A 26,899-nucleotide genomic window follows, 5' to 3' on the forward strand; every position below is an offset into this window, starting at 1 on the left:
CAAAGGGTCACTAAGACATTTAAGAGGCTGGAGGAGGAACCCTGAGAGACTGGCTGCCCAGGAACCTTGGCCAGTAATGCCCAGACTGGTATCTGCGAACAGCTGCTAGCACAGACATAGTAATGCTGGAGCAGGAGTGAGCTGGTGCAGGAGATAATCTCACTGGCTCCTAAATATTCCCCTTATCCAGACCCATCGTGTTTTATTGTTAGCTACATCTCTGCTCTATGCCTACTACCTACATTCTTGATTGCAGTTTCATCCTCCTAAGAGAACTGAGGGCAGCCTTTTTGCAGACATCCTCTGAGGTTTAAGGCACAGACTCTAGCTATAATATCACCTTCTCTAACTGAACAAAGAGTGTTATTTCTCTACTTGTGTATTTGAGGAAAGTAATTTATCCAGAACCATTAATGCTAGAGTGGAATGAAAAACACTAAATCACAGCCATCTATCACTTTGCAATAATGCCAGCAGTTATTTCCTGATGTCTTCCTGACAGCAACTCCATCTATTCTTTTCGGCTGCAATATTCATGCTACCATACAAAGTGATATTGACAATACTCACCAGATTAAGAGGCAGCATATTCCTCATCTATAAGCCTTTGAAAAGCATTTCGATTTTCCCATAGGTTTTTCTATAACTGCACCTGCTTCCTGCACCTCTGAGCAGGGAGTGCAGTTGATTACTTGGAGCAATTTCAGCAAAGGGGGTAGGGACGCTGCCTGGACAGCATAGTGCTGACACAGATCAGCAGTGCCATCCTGCAGGAAACAGAGAGGCAGAGCTTCCCTCTGAAGCTGCATCTAAGAAGAGTCCTGACAGTCCTGCTTAGATCCAGGGCTGCTCCAGCATCCTCGTAACCTGCAAGACATCTCACCAGTGACAGTGTGCTGCCTCTGTCCTGAGAGCCTGACAGGACAGGCACTGCTCTGGAGCCGGCAGCAGGCATTTTTGTTATTCGAAGTTTCAAAGATTTGAAAATTAGCATCCCCTTAGCCACTTTCTTTTTAGAAAGCTGCTCAGGTGAAGCCTCAGTAACTGAGTTTTCATATAAATCACATTTATTGTCATTCTAACCTTTTATTTCTTGACCACTGTTTAGATAAACATCCTACCTCAGTTGGCAGGAAAGCAATTTTTTTCTACTGCTGTTAAAATCCTTCATCCCTAGGAAAGCAAGATTCTAGGGATCCAGATCCTGGCTTGATTTTTCACAAACACATCACAGTTGCATCTACTCTGATCAATACAAAACCAATTAGATTTTTTTAAAAAGTGGTTTTCTTTTTACATTAAAAAGTTTAAAGATACACTTAAGCTGTGTTCTAATATTCCATGGTCTCATATTCCAATGTTCTAATATTCCATACCCCACTATCTTTGGATTTCTTTGGACAGTCCTAAGCTTAATTTAGCAGACTCAGGAATTTAAATATTAGGAATTATCAAATCTAAAGGGCATCTCTGCAACTATAGGCTGTATGAATGCTTAACAAGTTGGTTGCCTCTTCCACAGCACATCTCTGTGCAGCTCAGCTGCTCCTTTGGACACTGTACATGCTCATCTTCCTTGCCCGTGGTGATTCACCACAGCATTTAATCGTGCCTGCACAGACTTCTCATTCCCACTGTTTTCTAGACTGCACCCTTAAAACCTGTAATCCTGAAAGGTATCTTAGCTTCAAGTTAATCCGACATTCTTTAAGAAAAATTACATACTCTACATTATCCTAACCTTTTGAAATGACAGTGACTTATCTTAATTAAACATAAAATAACCTTGTTAATTAATGACTGCATTAATAAATGGTAATTTGTTATGACAGTTGTGACTGCAGTGTGTGAGCACACACATGCACACATGTAGGGGGCTTAACAAACATAGGAAGACTCTAAATATAATTTTAAAAAAATTATTTATTCCTTATGAAGAAAGTAGAAAGAGGATTTTCCATAACCTCCCCATATTTGTAGTAGCTAACACAATCAGATTGCTGCATTCAGTCCTCTACATATAGAACACTATGAAATTAATGACATTAGGAGGAAAATCACATACACTCAGTCACAAAGCATGGAATTTTATCCCAAACACTCAAATCTATTGTGTCCACTCTATGTTAAAGGGCAAAACACACATATGTTATTTTTTTAAAAAAATATATCTATTATATATATATAAACCACAGAACATTAATTGTACATATTCCTTTGGATTTTCCCTTGAACCTCCCATGTGACCCTGATTAGGACACATAAAAAAGTACTAGAAAGATTGATTAATTGCACATAAAGATGACCAAAGAAAGAGAGGTACTTTCTACTTCTTTTAAAAATCCCAAACATATTCCTAAATGGAATATTTTTGACATAGCTGTGTTGATCATCACTCAAGTATCCCAGATTAAGGGCAGTTACAGCTGTGTATGTGCCATGCAATCATTTATCTAGGTACCAAGAAAAAATTGTGAGACAGATGAATTTCCATGAAGATAGATTAAAAAAAAAAAAAAAAAAAAAAAAAAAAAAAAAAAAAAAAAAAAAAGTGCAAATAAAGCAAATAAATGCCCAGGCAAGAAATACAAGTGAAGCTTCTGGACATTCACCCAATAATAAAAACATGAAAAGGTGGAAGACCACAAATATCCCCAAAGACATCAATATGGAAAACACAATTCCAGCTTTAAAGTGTTTGCTTTTCATAAAACTATTTGCAACTGTGTAGAAAATTTCAAGACAGGTATAATTCACATCTGCAAATGGCCACAACTACTTGGAAAACCTGACAGTCTATGTGTACAGGAAAGTCCTGAATGATCCTATTAACATTTGTTCATTCTTCAGAGGCATATGCATTTCAAGCTAATGATTTCAGTGCAACAGAAAGCAAAAGATGCTGAAGTTTGTTGTGGGTGTTAATTAAGTATGATCACAACAAAGAAACAATTCATATGCAGCAGTGTTTGTTTGCCTCTGAGAAATTTGGTCTGGGCTGAAAATCCCTCCACTATTTTTTGTCTAGGGATTTTTTTCTAGAAAAATACAGGGGAACTCATTTTTCTGAAATCAGGAGTTAGTGTCTGTCAACTTCCTACTGTACAACCTACAGTATGTCTTCTTTGGTCAGGAAGTGTCACTGTAAAGATTTCCACTGAATATATTTACTAAATGTGTTATAGGCCTGTGCTGGTAAACTAACATAGTGTTACATATATATTTACAGAAGATATTAGACCATCAGATATATTGGAAAAGATTGTACTCTAAAGGCCGCTGGTTGAAAGGAGTGAAAACAACAAAACACTCAGACTGCCTGTCACTGCAAATCACTTCTTCATTACAGCTGGAATCCAGGCAATCCTACTTGTACTTCTAATTCAGGATAATAGTTGGAAAAATGTTAAGGACTTAAGTCTGTGCAGTGAAATATATGCAGGTTTGCCTTTTAGTTTTCCTTTCTGACATTACTCTGTCAGGAAGCACAAGATTCATACTTCAGCTGAAATGGAAAACACCAAAGGGTTTATTCAATGCAACAGTGCCTAATTCTATTACTGAGCACTTTTACAATTTGCTTCTTCCAAGAGCCACTCAATTCCATTTAGCAATCCATCTAAAGTTGCAGCTACAGTGTCCTGCATCTGTGAAAATAAAGTTTAAAAGAAAAGTTAATATATTAGATGTAACAGCTAACAGGATCTAACAGTATTTTAGTATCAGTCTGTGTCTATCTGTAAAGTCAGAAACAGTCATGTCAAATCTAAATTTTTATCACTAGTGTAAAGCTTCCTTAGACAAAAAAGGTTTTATAAGAGTAAGAAAAAAACCCAAAGAAACTAAACCCCTCATGTTAGGAAAGCTTCAACTCTTGGTATCAGAGTGATTTTTGTTTTCAATTGTTCCATCAGTTGCTCCGGAACATTACGCTTACTTTACAGAAAGCAATCCACTTGAAAATTCTTCTTGTAACTCTTAAACCAAAAATGCTGCTAGTTGTAGACTTCTATGTGTGTTATTAACACTCAGATTTTGTAATATCTCATCCAGTGGCTATTATAAATGGTGGTTTTGTAAAAAGCCTATAAACATTTTCCTTATGCAAGCAAATCAGGGTTTTTTCTGATTAATTATTCCTCAGCTACACAACATCAACAAAAATTAATTCTGTGTGGCTGAACCATGCTCATAGACACTGTGCTTGACAAGCATACAAAAACATATGCAAGATCTCACATCCTGGGTAAAAGACTGATCTGTCAAAACTGAAGACATCACATCAATTGAGTGACAGTAAACTTTTAAAAATGTCCCAAAAATCTATCTTGTGTCCAAGGCTGTAACTCAGGAAATTTAGATTTAAATGAACTGAAGCTTCTTTATTCCCTTCAAGACCATAATTTGTCCTTCCTCACATATTAGCACCATCTGAAGTCTCCTGTGTGCTTTTGCTCTTGTGTGCTAAATCACTTAGCTCCTTGTGTGCAGACAGGCTAATGATTCATCTTAGAGAACCAGAGAAACTAAATCCTTCACTTCAATGGAAAGCTCATGTTGTAGTGTTGAAAGCTGCGCACTTCCTTAGGTAGGTATAGTTAAGGAACCCAAGAGCCTAAATTAAATTTAAACCACAGAGAAACAGAAAATAAAGGTTTAAGAGCAAGTACCATCCAGGGCTGATGCAGTAGATTTAGTTGCAACTGATGTGCCACGTAAACACACGGAATTCTTTTCATGCCAACATGAGACACACAGGACAAAACCAGCAGAGGTCTGTTTGGAGGCCCGAGGGCTGGATCAATCATTGCCAAAATACGGGCCAGCTCCTCCTGACGATCATGCTCTAAGAAACAATTTTTAATATATGTCTTAAGTATATGCAAATACAAGGGTTTGGGTTGTTTGTTTTATTTCAGAGGCAATGAGACAGAGGGCAGGAAGGGGCAAATGATCTCGTTCTGCTTATCAAAGACTTACTCATCTGCCTTTATGTTACACAGATATTGATGACATTTAGATGTTATTTAAAGATCTCCACAGATTCTACAGGCAGCCTATTTCAGTCTTAACATCAGAGTGTTTTCTGAGTACCTCACAGAGGTCAAAATTACAACAAGCTATTCAGAAATACGCTGCACAGTCAGCAGCTCTTCTCTACTGAATACACTTTTCTCTTAGTGTAGTCCTTCCAAGTTTTTTGCCTGTTTCTTTTCTGAACTAGCCTTTTCCTTCATTCAAAGTTGATGAATGTAAAGACAATTACCTTAATTGTTATTTGAATGATCATCTTACAGAACTAAACTGATTTAGACCTAACTGCGTTCTTTACTGTTTTCATGGTGAAGGTTGTTTCCAGGCTACTACAGCACGAACAACGTATTTTCAAGTTTCTCCTATACATACCAAGGGGGTTTTTTGGGTCTTTGTTTGTTTGTTTTTAATCCAGATAATCTCCCACATGTAATTTAGATAGCAACCACACTAGTGTGTGCCATAAACAAAATAAGGGACCATAACACCTAACAGGTTGATGAGAGAGAAGATCTAGGATAGGAGACCTCTTCCACAGGATAAACCATGAAAAAATAGCAGATTTTGAAAGGATCAGAACATGGATTTTGATGTATTGCATATTCTTTGTACTCTAACACTCCAGTTATTCACAAAATATAAATGAAAAGAAACCCCTTACCTCTGTGAGCTTCTGCATTCGCAACATAAATGAATCCATCAACTACTTCGCACACCTTCCTCACTTGAGCTGTTACACTGTAGTGCACGGCTTGCTGATTCCCTGCTGTGCTGCTCTCTTGGTAAAACATCTTATTCACAGCAACAGCTTGCTCCTCCCTTGCTCTCCTCCTTTCCACACTGAAAGATATTTCAGTAGTCAGGTTAACTGAGAATGTCAAAACTAAATCTTGAAAGTCGAGGCAACACAGGAAAGGGACAGAAAAATGGGCTGAGCCAGAAAAAGTTTCATTTCTCCCTGCCCCCTCTTGCCCTTCTTTCTTTCTCAGTGCACATAGAGACATGGCTAGCAGCAAGATGCTTATGAAAATACACGCCAGGATGAGTTTATAGAGTGTTTCAAAAGGGACTCAAACAAGATATCAAGAGGGACAGAAGCACCTGTAAGGTACCTGTTGTACACGTTTGCTGCTGTTTGGAAAAACTTTATTACTTCCATATGAAAACTTAGTGGTTGAAAAAAGAAAGGAAAAGCAAAGGCATGCATTGAAACTTCAATTTATAAGAGATATGCATGCATGAGAAAGTGCAGATGAAAGTCGCATGACAAGAATATGAAGAAAAGTCTGAAATAAATGAGAAACTTTTTATTTGGCAGAGAACAGATCTTATCTTACCTCGTGGTGGAATACAGTGTCACAATGTTGAATTTTTGATTGTTGTTAAACTGAAAACTAACTCCTGATCCAATTCCTATAGGGAAAAAAATGAATCTGTGAGATTACAGCTACTGAATACAATTAAGTGGTAGTTCCAAAAATTCCAGTGGTGCCACAAAATGAATATATTCAAACCCAAATATTGCTGTTAGGGGTAGCAAAGTTACTATTTTACAATTAAACTTTATACATGCTCCAATTGATCAGACTTTTAATTTCAAGAAATTCAAGTAAAGGGTATTAAAACCATTAACGTATTTCTGATTATTAAACTTGAACCTAGAAATCTAAATAAGAAAGGAGCCAGACTGGTGTTTATTAGCTGAAACTGGCATAGAAAAGGCTCCAGTCTGCTTATGAGAAGCTGCATTGAGAAGGACATATGAGAGAAATAAAAAAACCCACTAAAAATAACTGTCACGCTTCCTATAAATACAATTTAATTATTCGAGTTCTGCTATGCTAAAATAACCATTAGTCAAAAAGTAACACATTTTTGTCTCTGGCTTGGACTGAAGTTATATTACACTTTCGAAGCTACTCTTTTAAACTTCAAAAAAAAATTCCTTCACCTGCTCCGGTAACTCTTCTAAGTAAAATTTACATAATTTGATATCAGAATACTGAATCATATAAGGATCAGCCTTGAGTTCCTGTGTAAAATCACAAATGTGTTTTTTAGCCACGTACTGCAAGCAGTACATAAAGAAAGGCCTGTCTGCATTTATCAATTACAACTGCAGCAATAACATGGAATTTTGGATGAAAATAGAAGTACAAGGAGCAATATGATTCTTCTGACAATGTCCAAATCGTAAATCATAAATTCACTGAAGCTACTAGTTTGTCCCAAATGTTCACTGCATTTATCCTTCCAAACAAATCAGAGAGAAAACGAGTTTTGTTTTTACTGCGATTCTACTGATTCTAAGGATACAAAAAAATAATTCCTTTTCTTCATTTCCTCCTTGAATTTTTTTATAACATCTATTTACAAAATAAGAAGGCCAAAAGCCAAAACTATCATTACCATGAATTTGTCTATGAGGTAGGCCAGCTACCAGCAGAATTTCTGGGCATGTCATCATCTTTTGTACTAAAGAGTTGTCCAGCTGTTCCAAACCTGGCCCAAACATAGCAAAGCGAGGTTCTGCCTGAGTGACCAGTGATTGCAAAAAGGAAGTCACAGCCCCATACAGGGGACGGCTCGATTTCAAACTTCTACCTTGAGGACAGCTCCTTTTATATCTGTGTAAAATAGATAACACAAAATACAGAAGAGGTATTAACCAAACAAAATAATTTAGGTCCCATGCTTTTTATGCTTTGCTACTGTTGCAATTCAAAGCAAGGTCAAAAATTGTAAAGTTCCAAACTGATGGTTTCAAGCACCAGTATAAAGCAGGCAACAGCATCAGCTCTTTTGAAGTCCAAATACTGACTTTTTAGACCTTAGTACACCTCTATCTACAGATTGTTTAGTTTATTTAAAATAAAAATCACATATACCCCAAACTCATTGAATACACAACATAGGTAAAATAATACCAAAGCAGAAGAGTCCCATTAAAAATAACATTTTAAAAATTAGCCTTATGAGTGCATTTTAAACCTTCATTAGACTGCTTTTGTGTTTATAACAAGTAACCACCTAAAAAGAACCATTTTCCCTGTAGGTACAGAGCATGCAAGCTGAGGAAAGAGACAAGTGCTGTCTGCAAACTTATATGTTCATTTGGTGCGGATGCTAGATGCCATGGAAAGACTGGTTATTGAGGAGAAGAGTAACAATCAGACTGACATCCTAGAGCAGCAACTTCAGTCTGCTTCTGCAGTCATGGTAGGCTGCTGCTGGACAAACCTCTTCAAGGAAACATCAAATGTGGGCACCTTTATACGCACACTGAAATGTTTCAGTTGAGATCAGCAAAACCACTAAGTGTATGTGGACACAATGGAAATCAGTGACAGGTGGTTTCATATAAGTGATTCACACCAAAACAGGTTTAAATCCAATTTCAAAATTAGTACATGATTTGCACATGAAATCCTGGGTGTACTGTTCCCATCTGTTACGAGGGGATGAAGGGCATAGAGATTGCAGAAGTTAGTGCACTTACCACAGGTGTTAAGGACAACCTTTGGAAAATGTAACTGCAAATAAATCAAAAATCTCACACAAATCCACAGACCACTACTGTAAATTAAGAGAACTGAATGAAGTTTAGAAAATAAATCATCACAAAATAATCTACTTGTTTTAAGAGCCATCCAAACATATTTATTGTGTTGCTATGCTTTTCAGCTATACTAGCTGAAACCAGTCTTTGTCTTACAGCCTTTGACAATCAGAGCTAAAACAATACAACTTGTTATTCCATGCACATTCTGTGAACTTTTTTATTATAAGGTATTTCAAATAACATTAAAAAAAAAAAATTAATTTCACTTCCTGTAGTTGGAAGACTTCTTGGTACTTCTACGAAAATACTTGCCATGGTACTGAGAGCAAAGAACACTTCTTTATCAAGATCAACAGTATGCAGTATTTCTGTGCCACAGTGGACACAGTAAACACAAAAAGCTTTAATTTTTTATAGCATCAGCATTATCTTTTTTACAATGTTTTTCATTCTTGTTGAGTTCCAAACAGATAGAGCTGACCAGACCATGGAACGATGGGAAATTGTATTTCCAAAATAAACAATAGATTAGAGACACATCAAAATTTAAACAGCAGCTTACAGCAGAGCTTTATTTCTGTAAATATGAAACATGCCTGTGGACTGAGTATTACTGCTGTAGGCACACTTGAAATCAAGTAAGAGAATACTGAGATACTTACATTGCCATGTAATCATACAGCGCATTGTCGCTGACCTCTGAAAAGGCTTTATTAAAAACTTCTTCATCTGGAAGTGATTTCCAATCAACAGATGTCCAAGAGGGGAGATCCCGCAGGAGAAAATACCTCCACAACAGCGGATCTTGCACAGCTGCCCTCCAGTAACAATTCGTGCTTCCTAACCGGCACAGATCTTGGGGCGAGAGGAAGGACATGATGTTCAGCTGCACGTCGATCTGCAAACCATTGAGAGCAGGGGTTTAACGACACAGGAATGCAGCAGTGAAGAAGGATGGGGTGGGATGCAGCGCTTTGCCATCCCCAGGTCCCCCCTTCCCCCCCGCCCCGCCCGGCGCGACCGGGCCCCGCTCACCGGCAGCGCCTGCAGGGCGCTCCCCCCCTCCGCGCCCTCCGGGGCCGCCGGCAGCGGGTCGGGCGCGGGGCCCCGCATCCAGCGCTCCCGGAGGACGCGCAGCCCGCCCCGCACCGCGGCCTCCAGGCCGGCCCCGCGCTGCTCCGCCGCCATGGCCGCGCCTGCCCCGCCCGCCCAGCGCCGCGCAGGCTCCGGACACGCCGCCAGAACGGCCGGGAGCGGCCGCCGCGCCCGCACCGCAACACCGCACTTTGCACCGCAGGCCAGGGCGCCCGGCAATGCGCGTTTTTAATGCAACGAAGTATACATTTCGGTTGGAAAAAAAGAAAAAGAAAAGTCAGTCACAGAAGAGTGTGCTCTCATGCCGCAAGTTTTTTTCTAGCACAGACAACGCAGCGGATCTTAGTTGTGGGATTCCACAAAGTAACGCAGCATTTGTTTTGCAGTTGTTGTGTTCCACCCTTGACCTTTTAACGGTCCTTCACATACGGAAACGTACTTTGTTAACATGTATCTCCCTGTTTCTTGGAAACCCAGCCGTGTGCTCTGTGAACTGCTGCCCGGGTCACTGTTAGACACAGGATCTACTGACTCAAGGCTTTCCTGCTTCTCTTCTCTGCAGTGTTTCAGTCCCCAGTAGCACATTTCTCCACTGTACATCATTGCCAGCAAGTGAGTGTCACTAAATATACCTGCAAAAATAATTTAGATTAAGTACTTTATTGTTCTGCTATAGGCAAGTACACAGCTTGTTAATTTTAATTTTTGTCAGTAACACTGGGGAAAAAAAAATCCAAAAAGAGAGTGTAAGTATATAACTATATAAAAATATAATGCCTAGAAGAAACCTGGATCAAGACCATGCTCATTTATCTGTCCAGTTTGGCCCTCCATAATGTTAAAGTCTTTTAAGACTGCCACAGAAATATTATTTACATAATTTTGTTTGCCTAATTATCTCATAGATTTTCAGTATTTCTTTACAGTTTTCTTTAGAACAGTCATGACTGTACATTTTACTTTAGAGTACTTCTATGCCTCCCTTAGTTTAAACTTAAAAGATACTGTTTGAGGTTATCTTAACTCAGGTTAACCAGCAACAGCTTTTGTATTTGAATTCAAAGGCACATGTGTGTCTTCCACAGAAAGAAAAATCCTGCTAAATAAATCCACAACTTGACTTTGCATTATGGAGCTATATAGCAGCAATGCTACTTTCAGATGAAATGTAACAAGAAGGTGCTGCATCCTGCCACAGTCAGAGCAGAGCTGTTTAGGAGTGTGCTCAACATGAACATCATGTTCTTAGCACCAGCTGTTTTACTTTACAAAACCCCTCCTACTTTCACCCTACCTGCATCACACTGATGCAGCCTAAGATCCTCCTGTAAACACTCAACAGGAATGAAACTTACATAAAGCTACATAAAGTGGTGACAGAGAGCATTTGCCAAATTGCTTCAGGGAAGGGGTGATTTTATCTTGGAATGGGCTAGGTGCCCGGGGAGGCGGTGGAATCACCGTCCCTTGGAGCTGTGAAAGACTGGACACGGCACTCAGTGCCATGGTGGGGTCGACATAACGATACTCGGTCATAGGCTAGAACCAGAGGTATTTTTTCCAATTTTGCAAATAGTTTTACCTGCATGAAGTCCATAATGGCGTCTGTATCTGTGCTGTCCTACAGCTAAAGAGGAAGACCAATGTGTGACCCTCTGGCACCCTCTGCAGTCATATTTGTGCCTTAAACATTTGTCAGCTGTGAACTGGATGGTTGTAAAATATTGTGTATGAACACTGCCAGTGTAAAACACAAGTGTACATCAAACACTCATTGCCTCAGTTCACCTCCCTCCAGTGCACTCATAAAACACCAGGAAAATGAGCACTGACACCTCCTGAAATTCATGAGTCAAAAAAGAAAGGGGGGGGGGGGGGCCACCGGTGCCTGCTTATTTGCCTCATTTATTATCTCCTTGTTCTAAAAAGTATCAAGTCTTGAACATAAATTAAGTCAAACAATAAAAAACACGCAGAAGAGCATTTAATAAAGTGAAGAAGTTATTAAGAGGAGTGGGTTAAAAAGTTTTTTGGAGTTGTTTTTTGGGTTTTTTTTACCTTCACTGAGTAATCTAGCTGTGTCTTTATCTTGAAGTGAAACATCTTCATCTAGCTGAAGAGGGCATCTAAAGCTAAGCATCTTCATCAAGTAATGAACTCCATCATTAAGACACTGAGTACAGTTAAAAATGAGGAAAAAGTAAGTTCTTGTTAAATTAATGCCAGACAGAAATAATTCCTACTATGAAGTCCCCAAAATCCTGATTAAACAACAAAAAAAACCCCAAACAAAACAAAAAACCCAGCCAAATTTTAAAAGTGAAGAGTCAAACTTTAAAGCTGTATTCACAAGCTCATAGAACATTTTCATCTCCTTTACCTGTTTAAATGTGGCAATGTTTTCTTGTAGCCATTCACTCCTTTCTTTTGCTGTGTGGCAATACATGTAAAGCAGGGCTCCTTTTCTCCAGTAAAGACATTCTAACAACTCTGCACCAAGGATGTTGATGGGCTGAAATAAAATCCAGGAAACTGGTCTAACACAAAAATAAACCGTCTGAACTACTCATATGCACTGTCACATATGCAAACACTTTGTAAATCTTACTTCTGGGTCTGTGCTTGATAACAACATTCAGAGACATGCCTTGTCTAACCTAACACTGCCCGTCAAAGAGAATTGTTAACTGCCTGTGCAATCATGAAATGTTAGCAAGAGAAAATCTGAGCACACAAAAAGGCATTTCAGGAATTACTATTTAAATACCAAAAAGAATTGAAAATGTTTCAAAGTACTTTAAATTCTGCCCATCAAAAATAGAAACACTACTGTCCCATTTCAGATTTTTTGGTTTTAAATAATGAAATAATTCACCCTCTGGCCTACTCACTTCTTCTTTTATGCTGCATTCCCTCACTAGGTCTTCTGGTTCTGAAAGAACACAAATAAGTTCTTTAAGTTTTTGCAAGGAAGATTCTTCTGGAAAATCTTCATCCACAAGCTGGTTTTCCTCAAAATATGTAATATCTAGGACAGCCTATGAAGACAAGAACATATACAGAGTAGAAATGCTACAGTCAAAATAATCAAATGGTAGTGTGTTGTAACATAGAAAACTCGTTAGTTTACAAAACATTACAATTTGAAGGTATTTTTTAACATTTAGTTTACAAAACGTGCAAGTTAGAAGTATTGAAGGATTGGTGATGGTGAATGTAAAGCCAAACCCCCTTCTGTCCCTAAAGTAACAGGACAAACGACTCAAAGTCATCCAAGAAAAATCAGTTCTGTGCTTCACTGACGCTCACCACACACCCCCAAGGAATGGGGACGCCTTTCTGCCCCACCCTCCTTTTTTACAGCGAACCGTCTCCCACACCCTACACACATTTTCTTGAAAGGGACTGTGATGTCCATAGCAGAATACCTGGGTATAGAGCTGGAGAAGCGCGGGAGGATGTTCCTTCCCTTCCTCGCAGAGGTCCCTCAGCTTGTCCAGGCTGGCAGAGCCTTTCGCTAAGAAGGTATCTGAGGGAAGAACACAACGCTCCCTTAGCACGGATGAGCACCCAGCAGGAGCCTTTTCCTCACTCACTCACTCACTCACTCACTCACTCACTCACTCACTCACTCACTCACTCACTCACTCACTCACTCACTCACTCACTCTCCTTTTCCACACGGATTTATCATCCGTCCTTGGGGCTCAATAATTCAGCACTTGAGCAGGCCGGTCATCCTGTCAGACCACGCCTTTCACAATTAAATTAGGGCAATCGGCGGCCAGGCTCGGATGCTGCCAAGCGCCCACGCCGTTTGCGGAGTTGCCCTCAGGGCCGCCCCGTTCCCGCCCCCCTGCACCGCTCACCGCGGGCCCCGGGCGCCCCGAGCCGCCGGCCCAGCGCCGCCACCCGCGCCCGCAGCGCCGCCGCCGCCACCGCCATCGCCGGCCCCGCCGCGGCCCCTCCGCGCAGGCGCGGGAGCGCGGGCCAGGGGGCGGGGGCGGCTCCGGGGAGCGGGAAGCGGGGCCGGGCCCGGCCGCTGCCGCCGCCCCCCGGGACCCCCCCGGGACCCCGCCCGGACACCCGACCCCATCCCCCGACCCCGCCCAGGACACCCGGCCCCCGGGACCCCGCCCGGACACCCGGCCCCGACCCCCGACCCGCCCCTCACCCGCTGACGGCTGGGTCTGCGGCTCTGGGCTTGTGTGGCGTGAAGGCTCTTTCATAACGCGCGTGTGGCGTCTGCAGAGCTCTGTCCCTCCCCGGGGAGAGTCCCTAGCGTGACCCCGTGTTTACAGTATTTACGGAATCAATTTACAGGTTGTAAAATACCCCTGGTTCTAGGCTATGACCGAGTATCGTTATGTCGACCCCACCATGGCACTGAGTGCCGTGTCCAGTCTTTCACAGCTGCAGGGACGGTGATTCCAGCGCCTCCCGGGCACCCAGCCCTGTCCAAGATATAATCACCCCTTCCCTAAAGCAATTTGAAACAATGTTTTGCGAAGTATTTCGTAAGATACTTCGTGAAACAGTATTATGTCCAACCTAAACCTCCCATGGCACAGTTTGAGATTATTTCCTCTCTTGCTGTCACTGGTTGCCCGGAGAAGAGGCCAGAAGAGGCACGGCCTCCTTTCAGGCTGTTGTGGAGAGTGATAAGGTCTCCCCTGAGCACCTTTTTCTCCAGGATAAACACCCCCAGCTCCCTCAGCTGCTCCTCACAGGACTGGTGCTCCAGACCCTTCCCCAGCTCCATTGCCCTTCTCTGGACTCTCTCCAGCCCCTCAGTGTCTTTCTTGCAGTGAGGGCCCAGAACTGGACACAGCACTCCAGGTGTGGCCTCAGCAGTGCCCAGCACAGGGGGACAATCCCTGCCCTGCTCCTGCTGCCCACACCATTGCTGATCCAGGCCAGGATGCCCTTGGCCTTCTTGGCCCTCTGGGCACACCCTGCCTCATGTTCAGTCACTGTCACCAGCACTCCCAGGTCCTTTTCTGCTGCAAAAATTTGTTTGGGGTTTTGCCCCTATCAATTAATGCTTTCCACCTTCACTGCACAATAGTAGGTGTTGCCCAAAAAACAAACTAAAACAAAGGCAGCAAGGATCAAACTCATACTTACTTTTCAGTGAAGGGGTTTTTATTAAACTACATTTTAGTATTTAATTACTTAACATGCAGAAGTACAGCTGTGAAAATACACTAAATCATCTTGAAATTACATACCTTTGATTAGAATAATGAAGCACTTGCTCCAACATTTTGTCCAGCTTTAAATAATACTCTTCATGAACTTCATAAATGATATTTTCCATACATGAGGGGGAAACTGTAAGTTTTCCTTTTATTTTTAACAAAATCTAGCTATCTGACAGCCAATCATCAAATATTTTGTGTTGTCTAGTTACAAAAGTGCTACATTTTACTATATTGTTTCCCTAGCCTTCTCCATATCTTTACCTGCCTAGAAAAAGCTAATACCTCAGTGCCTATTGTAGTAATATAAAACAAACTCACACAATATTCAGAATTTGTCAACTTGAATATTTTGAAAGAATAATTGAATAAAGACATTTTCCTATTTTGAGGTCATATGCTGTTCATTCTGTCATTGCCGGTGTTCCACCAAAGTACCTAAGAAAACTACCCAACCAACCAACCAAGCAAAAACTCACCAAGCCTCCCCCTCCCTGTTCCACCACCCCCTTCCCCCCCCCAAAAAAAGTCATTTACTGGAGTCTTTTAGAAGTGAAAAGCTGTCTACTTACAGGCAGAGTTATTTTTGCTGTTGTCTGTCAAATGCCTTATGAAACAGTTGCCAAACAGATTAATACAACAAAAAAAGTAAAACCTAAAAAGAAAAAAAAAAGTGTTTTCTTCTGAAAATGGTTTGATTTGTAGAAGAAATCAGAGGTTTGATTGGATAATGGATTGTTGTCCATTCCTGTGTAGTTGATACTCAAATGCAATTTTTCATCAAAGAACAGCCCTGTTAAGAATATCAGAAGTATTCTCATAGCTAACCTGTCAGTGGAGGAGATGGTGCTTCATGGCTAAAGTGAAATACAACACTTTCCGTGTTGTCAGCTTTGGGACTGAAAAAGGCTTGTGAGATTGAGACATCCCCTTCTTCAGATCCTTTGCTTTGTTGATCCTTACTTCTTCTCTTCAATCCCCAGCTATGATTGTGCTGCTTTTTTTCATACCTAGTCAAGTGGGCAGGTGCGTCAGCTCTTAATAGTGAAGGAGATGTCACCCAGCCTTCAAGATGTCTCCTGTAAAAAAAAAAAAAAAAAAAAAAAAAAAAAAAAAAAAAAAAAAAAAAAAAAAAGTAAAGAGCCCCAAACAACTAAACCAGAACAAAGCACCATGGTTGTGTGTTGACTTATCTGATAAGGGAAGTAGTAATTTTTTTTCCTGTGCTTCAGGCAGTGTGCAGCTTACTTTAGTTGTATCCATTTTCAAAGCTAAATGTATATGCAGTGACTGTTTTTTTTCCCCAGAAATTGTTATCCACTTCTTCTGTAACATCCAGTGGAACTGGTTTTGACTTTATCAGTTGCTGAGATGTAAGAGGTGTGTTGCTGCTAATATCAAGCTGGTAAAATAGAAGCTACTGCAAAGATTAAAATCTTCTCTTGAAAGATTTGTAGTGTTTGGTTTTTTATTTCCCCCAATTTGATTTTATCATGAAATATGTGAGGGGGCAGAAAACATCTCTAGTGTCATTTTTCTTGGCATTTGTTTCTCTCATGCCCTACATACTCCCACTGGGAGGTGGTTTGTGAGGAACAGAGATGACAGGACTTCTGGGCAAGTAACTGAGGGACTGCAGAGCCTGGAAGAGGGTCTGGGCTGAACTCTCATGGGGTGCTGCCTCCTCACTGCAGTTGGCAAGCCCTGGCCCCAGGCAGCCCCTGCCTCCCTCCTGCCTGGATTGGGCTCTGAATGGCCTCATGCCCATCCCTTCCTCAAGCTGTATTCCCTTGAGCACTAAACCCCCAAGCTCTGTTTTGTAGTTCATGGAGCTGCTGTGCTAGTCTTTTCCTCAAAGTGCTTTGGTCTGAAGACTGGTAAAAGACAAGGTGTCTGAATATTTGAGGGAATGGTGACCTGAATTGCCTTAATTTTTGCTTTTGCTTAGAACCTATTTGAATAAAATCCCTGTCAGATATTTCAAGGGAGTGGACTGGCTTGCTACCTCTCACCGTTCTTCTCAGAGCTTGGGAAACATAGCATTCAAATTTCTAGAGCTTCACATGAAGGTGCATCACATATTTTTCTGAATATTTCCATGTTTAAAAAGAAACTCTTTCTGAGTGACACCGTAAGTTATGTTGAAGCAAAAAAATGTTTCACTTCATGTTCAAGGGAACAGTTACGATAAAATGATTTCTGGTGAGGGAATTCGGGTGGGATTCATGCTCTTTCACTGCCTAGCACTACCTGTTTTTCAGGCTACTGTTATCAATATGGATAACAGTATTGATATAAGCAGTATAACTGTTTAGAGACATGGTCTGTTCCTAAATTGATGGAAGAATACCGGGAAGAGTGTTGTGTGTCAACAGTGCATTTGATGGAAAAGGGAAAGGTAATATGATTCTGTCCTTTAGGGGCATTGCCACTACAATTCTCCTGATATTTTGGGTTTGTATATAAATATATCTCTGTGTATATGTGCATGTATGTATACATGGTGCAAATGTAAAGTAGATTCTGTAGATTGCTACATTGGCTTCCATTGCTTCTTTCCTTCCAAACCACATACTCTTGTCCTGCTGGCATGTGTATGTCGATGTAGAGGCTGCTAGAGAACAGGCTGGTTATAATGACACACTTGGGGATTATTTTTGTCCTGTGGTATTCCATCAGCACTTGCTAACTGTCCTGATATATGTAACTGTGAAATGGGCTATCCTGATATCTTCCAAATACCTGAAAACTTGGAACATACTAGAATAAGTAATGTCTTGAATATACATAGTTATTTGGCTTTAGTAGCTCTGGGACATATAATATTTATATTGAAAGTTAAAGAGTGATTAAACACAAGAGAGTTGTTCGTTTGTGTTCTTAATATTATTTAAACTAGAGAAATGTCTTTAGCTTTAATCAAAAATACAGTATTGTCTAAGAAATACAGATTTGCACAGCAGTGATTGATAATTTTTTTATTATTATTAGCAGCTTCAAGACCTTTTGAATTATGCAAATTTTCTTAAACTGTGACACTTAAAATAGGTAATACTTATAATACCTCATACCAATTCTTGGGTGAAGCAGCCAAGAGAGGAATTTTTGTGGGTTCAAGTGAACTGTATATGTTCATAGAGTCACAAATTCCTCAGCCTGGAAGAGACCCAAAAGGATCAGCAAAACCAACTCCCTAATGTCGACCCCACCATGTCCAACCTGAACTTCCCCTGATGCAGCTTCGTCCAATTTCCTCATGTCCTGTTGTGGGTCACCAGAGAGGGGAGATTAGCACCTTTTCTTCCTCTGCCTCCCTGAGCCTGGTTAAGAGGGCCCAGATTCCTGTGAGGTTACTCTTCAGTCTTCTGACTGCTGGCTGTTTTGATCTCTAGAAAGAAAGCTAATTAGCTTCCAGCAAATTAGTCCTCTGACCAGAGGTTACAAAGCCTGATGATCACTGGATTTATTACTGATTGTTTCGGTTATGAATTGACTCCTAATGTTAAAAGAAAAAAAAAGTTATGTGGAGGTGGAAGTACTTAGTAATGGAAAAAATTAATGGAATTAGAGAAGTAGAAAGATGAGATCAGACTTGATCAGACAAGACTCAAAAATTGTTAGATTTATCCCTTGTCTAGCAGATTCCTAACAGTTTTAGACTGTGGTCAAAATTTGTGTGTAAAACTAACAAGGAGGGTATCATGGATGTTAATGCAGCTGTATTTTGTAAATTTGGCTAGTTTGAGTTTGTAGCAAATAAAGCAGTCTATCATGCTTCAAGTCCTGTAGAAACTGGCCAAAGTTATAAGACTGTATTTGGTACAGCATCTTAGAATGACACTGAATTACTATGATTTCAAAAATAAGTACTTCCCCTTAATTTTCGAGCATGAATAATTAGTTGAGGAGTACAAGAAGAGTTGGTTATAAAAATACTTGACTAAAGCTAAATTTATTAAAATGTGTTGCATAATATTTGGTTCTCCACCTGTCTTTCATCACTGTATTATTTGAAGTAGATCTTTCTGCTCTTGAATACAAGCAAAATAAATATTTGTATTTATGCCCAGAAAATATGAATCAGAGGTCTTTATTTATTGTATGTGAGCTTCATGTGTTTGCTGTAGCTAATAATATCTGTAATAAAATCTGATGGTCAGTAGTATGGTAGTCACCTTTCAGACATTATTCAAGTTCAAAAAAGGAGATATACATTCTGCCTTTTACTTCATGGCTTTGCAATTACCAGGGAAGGGGAGTAAAACTGGAATTTACCCAGAATAATGCTAAGGAAGTGGAAAATTGTTACCAAAGATTTCCTTCATGTTTGTGGGATTAAAAACTATGAAATGATTTCCAGAATCTAGAGTCATATGGAATACTGTCATGGGTTTATTCATAATGTCATTATTCACTACACTATAAAGGGAGAGTATCAAATTCAATCATCCCTCTTAAAATTAGGCTGTGTATTTAGTCTGAAATATATCCAGGTGAGGGCATCTGATATTCATATTGTCAATGCCAAACATAAAATCAGAGAATAAGGTTGATCTGTATTGGAATTTCACCTTTGTGTAAATAGATGTGAAATGTATTTTATTTGGAGAGGCATGTGAATGCCAATGATTAGTAGAACTTGCAGGTGTGTCATATTTCTATTTGCCTGATCTTATATAGCTGTTCTTTGTTCTACCTGCTTTCTATTTTGTTTATAGTTCAGGTGGTGCCCTGACAAAATATGAACCAGCTGCTTTCTTATAGCCTGCTACTGGAACAATGTGGTACTGGATTTGAACTAGGTTCTGAACAAAGAAGGTAATTTAGCAGTTTGATATCTGGTTGTTAGAGTGGCATGCACTGAACTTTGATGTTGGAACTGCTGTCTTCTAGGGTGGCCTCCCTGGAAGAGGGGAGCATTAAAGACTGACATATAGGAACTTCTTGCTGTTTGAGGGAAGTAATTTCTTTTTAAAAAAGGAATCATAGATATTCTGGACAATCTTCTATGGGGAATGAAATGCTTTACTTGCAACAGGCAAGCAAACCTGGGCTTTTCTATTACATGATTAATGAAGAAAGAATGGTGTGTACACTATAGCCTTCATCCAGAGGAATGCTGCACCTGCCACATCTCATTTATTGCCTTCTGTCAGTGTTGGTCTGGGAGAACTTGCTTACATCAGTCTTCATCATAATTTCCAAATGTTACAGATCACTGTAATTTATGGTGTGATTTCACAGTCGACTTACAGCAAACACAGAAGTGATGTTCTTTGGTCAAACAGACTTTCATCAGTTACTGGATCTTTAATTGTATTAATTCTAGAGTTGTGTGATGGTTTGGTTCACAACATCTGCTCTCTTGCTTGACTGAATGCTGCCCATTTCTTGCACAGACCTAATGTGCAGCTGAATCATCAAGGTCATCAGAATGTCTCTAAAATGAGACTATAGCTTCCTTCTGAAACTGTCATGTGTAGTGTCCCCAGAGAGAATATTTATTTGGCTTTTACTGAAGTTTTTTTGCCTCTGTAAGAGGTTTTATAGTTAATTCCCTTGGATCATAGCAAAATAAAATCCACTAATTGGGATGTTGTATTAATCTACATAGCACTCAGCACAAAAGCTTTTCTTGTTCTTCTGGGGTTTGTCATGAGGGAAAAAAAGCCCAAACCAACCAATCAACATTCCTGAAAGGGTCATGAAATGGATAAGAATAAATATGTACCTGAGCTGTACGCAAAACAGGTGTCATGCCTTAGTCTGGCAAGCATTACTCTTGGAAGAAAATGAGTTTAACCAGCTACTTTGGTCTATGACACTGACTTTTAAGTTGTGCTTACATGATTGCAACTTTCAGATTAGTGTGGCTGGAAGTCTCATCTGTGTTAAAAGCCTCCCGACCCCTTTTCCAGTACTACAGGTCGACGTTCAGCTATGCAAATCAATGCACTGCCCTTGCTTGAGCACGAAGTCTGTGTTTGTTGTATGTTAAGTGTGGAGGAGGATGTTCTGGCTGGCTTGCTGGAAAACTGCTACCTGTGAGTGTGACTGCCAAGAGACCCTCTTGAGCCTTCTGTTCAACTAAATACTCCACCTTTTGAAGTAATAAGAAAATAAATATAAACATACTGAGTTTGATTACTTAATCTTGTCACAGGTAAATGCCTCTGTTACAGTGTGCAGCTGTTGAGGTGGCAAACTATGATAATGAAAATCAAGGTTTTACCCTGTGAGGTAAACAAAAAAATTCAAGCTTGTTGACAAATGTTCTGATTCCTGTTGTGCATAATTTGCAAGCTAAGGAAAATTCTTCAAGTGATTGCTTGAACTTATAAATGATATAAATGTGCTATGAGCAAAACCTATCATGTTTATCACTTGCTTAAATGATCTAGTCATGTGAATTATGCATTCTAAAATTATGTGGGAGTCTTAAGACCTTTTTACCATTCCAATAGCAATTAGTTTCAATCCAGTGTTACTGGTTACCTTTGCAACTTAAGGTTCTCTACGCCAAACTTGCTACAGAAGTAGTGCTTCATTGGTGCCTGGTAGTCTTAAGGACAGGCATTGCTGCTGAGAAGATGTATGTCAAGGACCTCGAAGCCATTTGTGTTAGAGAGTTCAGCAGGATGCCACCGGGTGTCACCAATGCACTCAGTACAGTCCAGCTTTTAAGGAGGACATTTCATGGAAGTGGTGTCAAAGTGAAATGATTGTGTTTACTTACACCGCAAAACTCAAAAACCAGAGCATGGATGTCTTATCAAACTGGCCCCTGAAACAAACTATCAATATCTCTGGGATATGCTGAAATTGAGAGCAAGAAACCCAAGAGCTTTGCAACAAGCAACTGTGTGCTTGTAAATGCAGGCAATCTGCTGTTTAGGCTTAGCAGGCAGGCTCCAGAGCTCCTTCTGAGCTTTGTAGAACCTGTTTTAAAATCGGACAGATTTACTGTACCAAAACCAGGGATAGCTGAAGGAAAGCACGGTACTCTAAGACTAATGGATACTAAGAGGCCTTTTAAAAAGTTGGAGGAGGGAATTGTAGGAGCCCATTTTAAATCACCTTCCAAAAAATTAACAGCAAAAGTTTCATATTTTGCCATCTTTTGTACAAGTTGTTATATTCCTTACTAATTCTGTTAATTTGCTTGTGATCGAAAAATGAAATGTCACTGTAAAGGACTGTCTGCTTTTAGACACGCAAGTTTTGGACTGTTGAGAATATTAAACAAGTCATTGATAAGCTGCCAACTGTAAGGGGGAAGCTGTTCTGAGCTCCAAACAGCTGCTCCTTCTGCAGTTGGATGGTCTGGAAGAATTAGGCAAAACAATTAACATCTAAACCAGTTTGAAGATGGATTGGCACCTGGTTTTTTTGCTGCATGTATGGACTTGTCTCCCTTGTCAGTAGATGATAAAGTAATTACAAAGGCTTGGAGTACATGCATGTGTTGTGTACTAGATTCTTGTAGATGTGAAATGATGCTTTCTAATTAAGCTCCACACTCATGAAATAGATGGCAAAATTCAAGTTTCAAAGAGGAAACCACAGTTGCAGGCAAAACCTGCTGACCAGGCAGGCGTTGCCTTTCTTCATTTACAGCTCTGGCAGGTTGGCCCTGTGGACTTACTGTATAGCACTAGCGAGGCGTGGGATAGGGTGTGTCCATGTGATCTATTTACTGTGCACAACCTCTGCAAAAGAATACCTGCATAATCTTACTAAGGCTCTGTATTCTTTTTATATGTTGCATATCAAATGGAGGGAATAAAGTTGGTTCACTAGCAGTTTTACAAAGTCTACCTCGGTCTGTTTTTATGGTATATTCTGTTGCTTTAGAGATTTATTTGAAAGAACAATCTGCAGCTTAATAATGTAACATTGCATTGCAAAACCCAGAAAAGCCTGTTACAGTAGTGCTGTAACCAAACATGAACTGACTTGCCGTGTGACAGCTGCTCAGGATTCCTGTTGACAGTTTCTTGTTTCTGTAGCCACTTTTGCTATGTTTACCTTTACAGCACCATTGGTATGGAGTGTAAACCCCCCCATTTTTTCAGTTTTACCAGATGGCGTGGGGGGAAAGACTTTCCAGTTCTGTTGCATTCTCACAGCAGAAAATTCCTGGCAAATGTGAGGAGTCAGAGGGTAGTAGAATTTTCTAAATAGCCATTTATACCATCCTCCATAAGTATCGATACACAAACATACAGAACTTGTGCAGCTGATGTCTGCAAATATCTGCTGAATAGACATTTTGTGGTCTTCTTACTCTTGCTGTAAAGGAATGATAAGCCACTTATCCTTTCTCCACAACTGTTAGACATACTGACTGTCACTTTCAAAGGCTATTGCACATAACTTATTTAGACAATATTAACACCAGTTACTTAATGAGCCATATATAATCATGAATAGAAGTGCCAAGGGTCATGCTGAGTAACAGACTCTGTGGTTCTGTTTAAAGAAAAATGACACCTTAATTTTAAGTGCTCTATAATTAGATCTTGTAAGTGCTGTGGCTTTGAATTGAGATGCAGCATTTGCAGTGGGGAGAAAATCTGAAGTTCTGTCATTTTTTTTAAAGACTACCAAATTTCAGTGACTACTTAACTGTTGATTTAACTGCTACTTTCAGTGGCTACTTCTCAAGTGCTGTCAAGGTTAATAATTTGCTGTGATAACTTTAATTCTCAAAGTTTGCTGAGTAAAAAATATTCTAAGGTGGCTTCTAAGAAATTCTGCATAGTTGCTTATCTTACCTTGTAATAATGAGATGATAGTCCAACAAGATATAGAGGCTTCTGTAATTTATAATGAAAGTAGGGCATAATTTATATGAAAATAGGGCATTCTACTTAAAGTATGAGTGTGGTATAAGGAAAACTGGACAAGTATGCAACCAACAAAAAAACCCAAACAAAGCCTTTAAGATTGTTTTTCATTGTATAGAACTCCTCATCCAGTAAATGGGTTTTTTTGGTTTGGTTGGTTTGGATTAATTTTTAGTTTTATTTTAAATTTTTTGCATTTTTAAATATCTTAGTTAGATGAGCTCTAGTATGCTACTGCAATATTCACTGTAACAAAATTTTTGAGGACTTAATACGTATTATTTGCTCAAGAAGTTCTTCAGGGATAAAGAACTGCTCTTGCCAAAATGTGTTGGTTCTTCCCTATTATGTAGCTTCACTATTCTTTCATAGTTTGATGTCCCTCTTTACCCTAAGCTTAGGACTATAAAAGTTAGCAAAGTGATTTCTCAATAGGTTCAAGTGTTGTTTCCATCAAAAACCTTCTCTCTGTGCTTCTCTCATTTGCTTAACCATCTAGAAAATGGCTTTTACTGTTTGGAAGGTTTTGTTATTGTTTTTTTGTTTTCCAGTTTAATTTTGTCTTTGGTATTTATATTTAATTATGTTTGAACTTTCATTTGTTTAATCCCTGATGACTTTTAAAATATACAGTTTTAATTAGGCTTGTAAATATTAATTTTTCTTTGTAATGACCTTCCTTTCACTAAAATCTTGTTAATAAGTTGAGTATTTAAGTTCCCTGGCTTCCTAGTGTGATAATTAGTCATGCAGCTAGCAGCCCTTTTGTCTTCCCCTAGTTATATACCCTGTAAGTGCTATGAGTTGATCTTGAAATTGTTGAATGTATTACACACAGCTTGTAAGTATTTTCATATTCTCATCTTATCTGTAATTATTTAATGCTTTTAGGTCAGTATCACAAGTGTTGTATCCTCTCTTTGTTTGTTTTCCCAGTGGCACTTTGTTCTTACAGGAATATGAGGAAGCCATGAAATAATGTTTCAATTTTCTTTGATTTTCCATCCCATATCAAGGGAATCAGATTCATTGCACTTTTCAAAGACGAGTTGCAAGTGCTCTTAAATGAATAATATAAATAATACTTCAGTATTTTGAGTAATAATCAAAAGTACTGAAACACCAAACTCTTGTTTCGGAACTGGAACCTATTAACATGTTGAAGATAAGTTCAGGTGTTGTCTATGTGTTCTAGATGATCCCTGGTTAGATGAGTTTTCCCTTTTCTGTGGATCTGTATATGGTTTTCATGCCTCACTAACTGAATTTTCCTGCCCAATTCCAATGGGTCTGAAAACAAGGTAAATTGCTAAATTTTAATTAGCTAAAGCCTGGGTCAAGTATAAACAAATTAAGAAAAAAAAATCATTGAGAAACAAAATTCTTTACCTCAGATTTCCAGTTCTTCCCCCTGTGCAGGTAAATCAAACCTCCAAACTACCTGCTAACTCCTTGATGGCTTCTTTGGACAATATTATTTCACTGTATTGGTGTGTTGACTTTGACATCTTATGTTTGGTAGTAGTATAAGCAACCTGTTGTTATACAGTATATATAATGATTAACCTGTGGTAGCTCCAGAATGCCTACCTGCTGACTTGTTTTGGGCACCAAGGGCTCAAAACTCTCCTCATTTGTAAGCGGTGTTGAATTTGGAAGGTGTTTTGACTCACATTTACTGCTGTCATGTGATTTACTTCACTAAACAAAATAGTATGTTAAAAAAATTCTTGATCATTTTAGAGACTTGTTTCACACTGGCTGCTTAGTTGTTCTCATTGTGTGAAGAGCTTTCAGACATCTTAAGAAAAGTTGATGATCTACTGTCCTTTCTAAGCTACGCCAGAACAAATTATTTTATTTGCTCTTCCAGTCACGTTTTGAGCTTTTCTAAGCCAAAATAAAATGCTTGCAGTCAAAAGCATGTGAATGTGTTTGTTTTGGGTTTTTTTTTTTTTTTAATTGGGTTAACATAATCTGTAGCACCTGATAAGGAAAATTTAGCTAATAAACTTATTTTTGTAAGTAGAGTAACCATTTTTGCATAATAGATGTTCCAAGGAACTGTTAATACTCATCACTATACCTACTGTGGGCAGTTAGCCCCCTACCTTCACTCTGTAAGGAGGAATACTGTTGGAATTCCAAATTGTGCAAACTCTATGCAAAATAAATGGTAGCTGGGTATGTAACAAATACTTGGTGCTGAACATTTTGGTAAATTCTAGAGTGCACACAGTTGGTTTAAAGGAAGATAGCTTACTGAACTGAAGAGAAAAAACTTCCTTTAGACAAGTTTTTCTATCTAAAAACCTTTTCTTTCTAAGCTTTTCTCTAGACAAGTTTTAGGGAAATTTTGTCATGAAAGGAAACATGACTTAAGGAATTTACTTTTTTTATATGAAATTTAGGTAGAAGCAAGGTTCAGAAATCCAGTGAAACTTTTATACTATGAGTAGTCGCAGAAGAATACAAGCTGTGCTGTTATTTTGGGTCTAGTTCATTATACCCCTGTAATTTGTAGCTTTTTTCACCTGGAACTGTCCCACACTTAACTGACTAGATACATATGGTGAATAACTAAAAAAGAAAAAAATTACTAAAACCCTTCACAATAGCGAAGTGTTCCTACCTCATTTCACTGGTATCTGCAAGGTGTGCCTGTTATGTGAACTCTAAGTACAGGAACCAGGACTTTTCCAAATGCTTATTTGAGAGTGGCATGTCCCAGGCCACAGAGTGCCACCAGCAAGGCAGGACCAGCGTTCTGAATAAAATGGGTGGGTTCTGCAGAGAGACTTTGCAGGCCACCAGCACACTCTGAAGACCTAGTTTTCCTTGTAACTTATCCTTCCACATGCTGATTACCACAATGGGAAAATAGAGTGAGGCTGGCAGCAGCGCTGGAAACTGCCTGGAAGCAAGACAAGGGTCAGCATGACCGGCCACAAGTGTGACCTCCTGTCATGTGCGTGAGGAGAATTTCTCTTTTCCTGCCTCCAAACAGCTTCGCACCTTTTTTTTCTATGAATCCTTCTGTTGCATTGGGCATCGTTAGGGCATGCACTAATCATTTGCGGTATTTTTAGGAAGTGTAAATGTTAGCTGAGGCATTCCTTAAATTTTCCTTTTAGCAGCAGCAAAAGGGACAGCAGTTC

The 26,899-nt window shown here is 39.5% G+C and overlaps 2 protein-coding genes and 1 long non-coding RNA gene across 5 annotated transcripts; all 3 read right to left on the bottom strand.

The window, feature by feature from the left end:
- Positions 1-1,935: 1,935 nt before the first annotated feature.
- FBXO4 (F-box protein 4) lies at positions 1,936-10,246 on the bottom strand. Of its 3 annotated transcripts, none has more exons than XM_083884171.1 (7): positions 10,131-10,246; positions 9,259-9,494; positions 7,444-7,661; positions 6,372-6,447; positions 5,696-5,874; positions 4,671-4,846; positions 1,936-3,647 (listed from the first exon to the last, which is right to left on the bottom strand). In XM_083884171.1, exons 2-7 carry the CDS (start codon positions 9,471-9,473, stop codon positions 3,558-3,560), a joined length of 954 nt encoding a protein of 317 aa, XP_083740297.1. In that variant the 5' UTR covers positions 9,474-9,494; positions 10,131-10,246; the 3' UTR covers positions 1,936-3,557. The 3 variants fall into 3 exon arrangements, with proteins under 3 accessions (XP_083740297.1, XP_083740298.1, XP_083740296.1); XM_083884172.1 differs by lacking the exon at positions 10,131-10,246 and adding an exon at positions 9,869-9,875; XM_083884170.1 differs by lacking the exon at positions 10,131-10,246 and adding an exon at positions 9,632-9,837.
- RIMOC1 (RAB7A interacting MON1-CCZ1 complex subunit 1) lies at positions 9,911-13,636 on the bottom strand (the record flags this gene model as incomplete). Its single annotated transcript, XM_083884271.1, has 6 exons — positions 9,911-10,323; positions 11,750-11,864; positions 12,072-12,203; positions 12,583-12,729; positions 13,120-13,220; positions 13,561-13,636. 6 exons carry the CDS (start codon positions 13,634-13,636, stop codon positions 10,034-10,036), a joined length of 861 nt encoding a protein of 286 aa, XP_083740397.1. The 3' UTR covers positions 9,911-10,033.
- Positions 13,637-15,426: 1,790 nt separating this feature from the next.
- On the bottom strand, positions 15,427-25,239 carry LOC310923085. The gene is made up of 3 exons (XR_014592545.1): positions 25,131-25,239; positions 15,721-15,971; positions 15,427-15,547 (listed from the first exon to the last, which is right to left on the bottom strand). It is a non-coding gene; the product is annotated as an uncharacterized lncRNA (long non-coding RNA).
- Positions 25,240-26,899: the final 1,660 nt, after the last annotated feature.

This window comes from Zosterops lateralis (assembly GCF_965231275.1).
Source record: "Zosterops lateralis genome assembly, chromosome: Z".
Taxonomy (NCBI): Eukaryota; Metazoa; Chordata; class Aves; order Passeriformes; family Zosteropidae; genus Zosterops; species Zosterops lateralis.

What these genes read in the sequence shown, in the direction of transcription:
- FBXO4 (XM_083884170.1), bottom strand. Translation starts at nt 9,784, where the DNA reads ATGGCGGCGGAGCAGCGCGGGGCCGGCCTGGAGGCCGCGGTGCGGGGC. An exon ending in GCGCCCTGCAGGCGCTGCCG is followed by an intron (nt 9,495 to 9,631) that starts GTGAGCGGGGCC and finishes AATGGTTTGCAG; the next exon opens with ATCGACGTGCAGCTGAACAT. An exon ending in GAATGCAGAAGCTCACAGAG is followed by an intron (nt 4,847 to 5,695) that starts GTAAGGGGTTTC and finishes ATTGTTTCTTAG; the next exon opens with AGCATGATCGTCAGGAGGAG.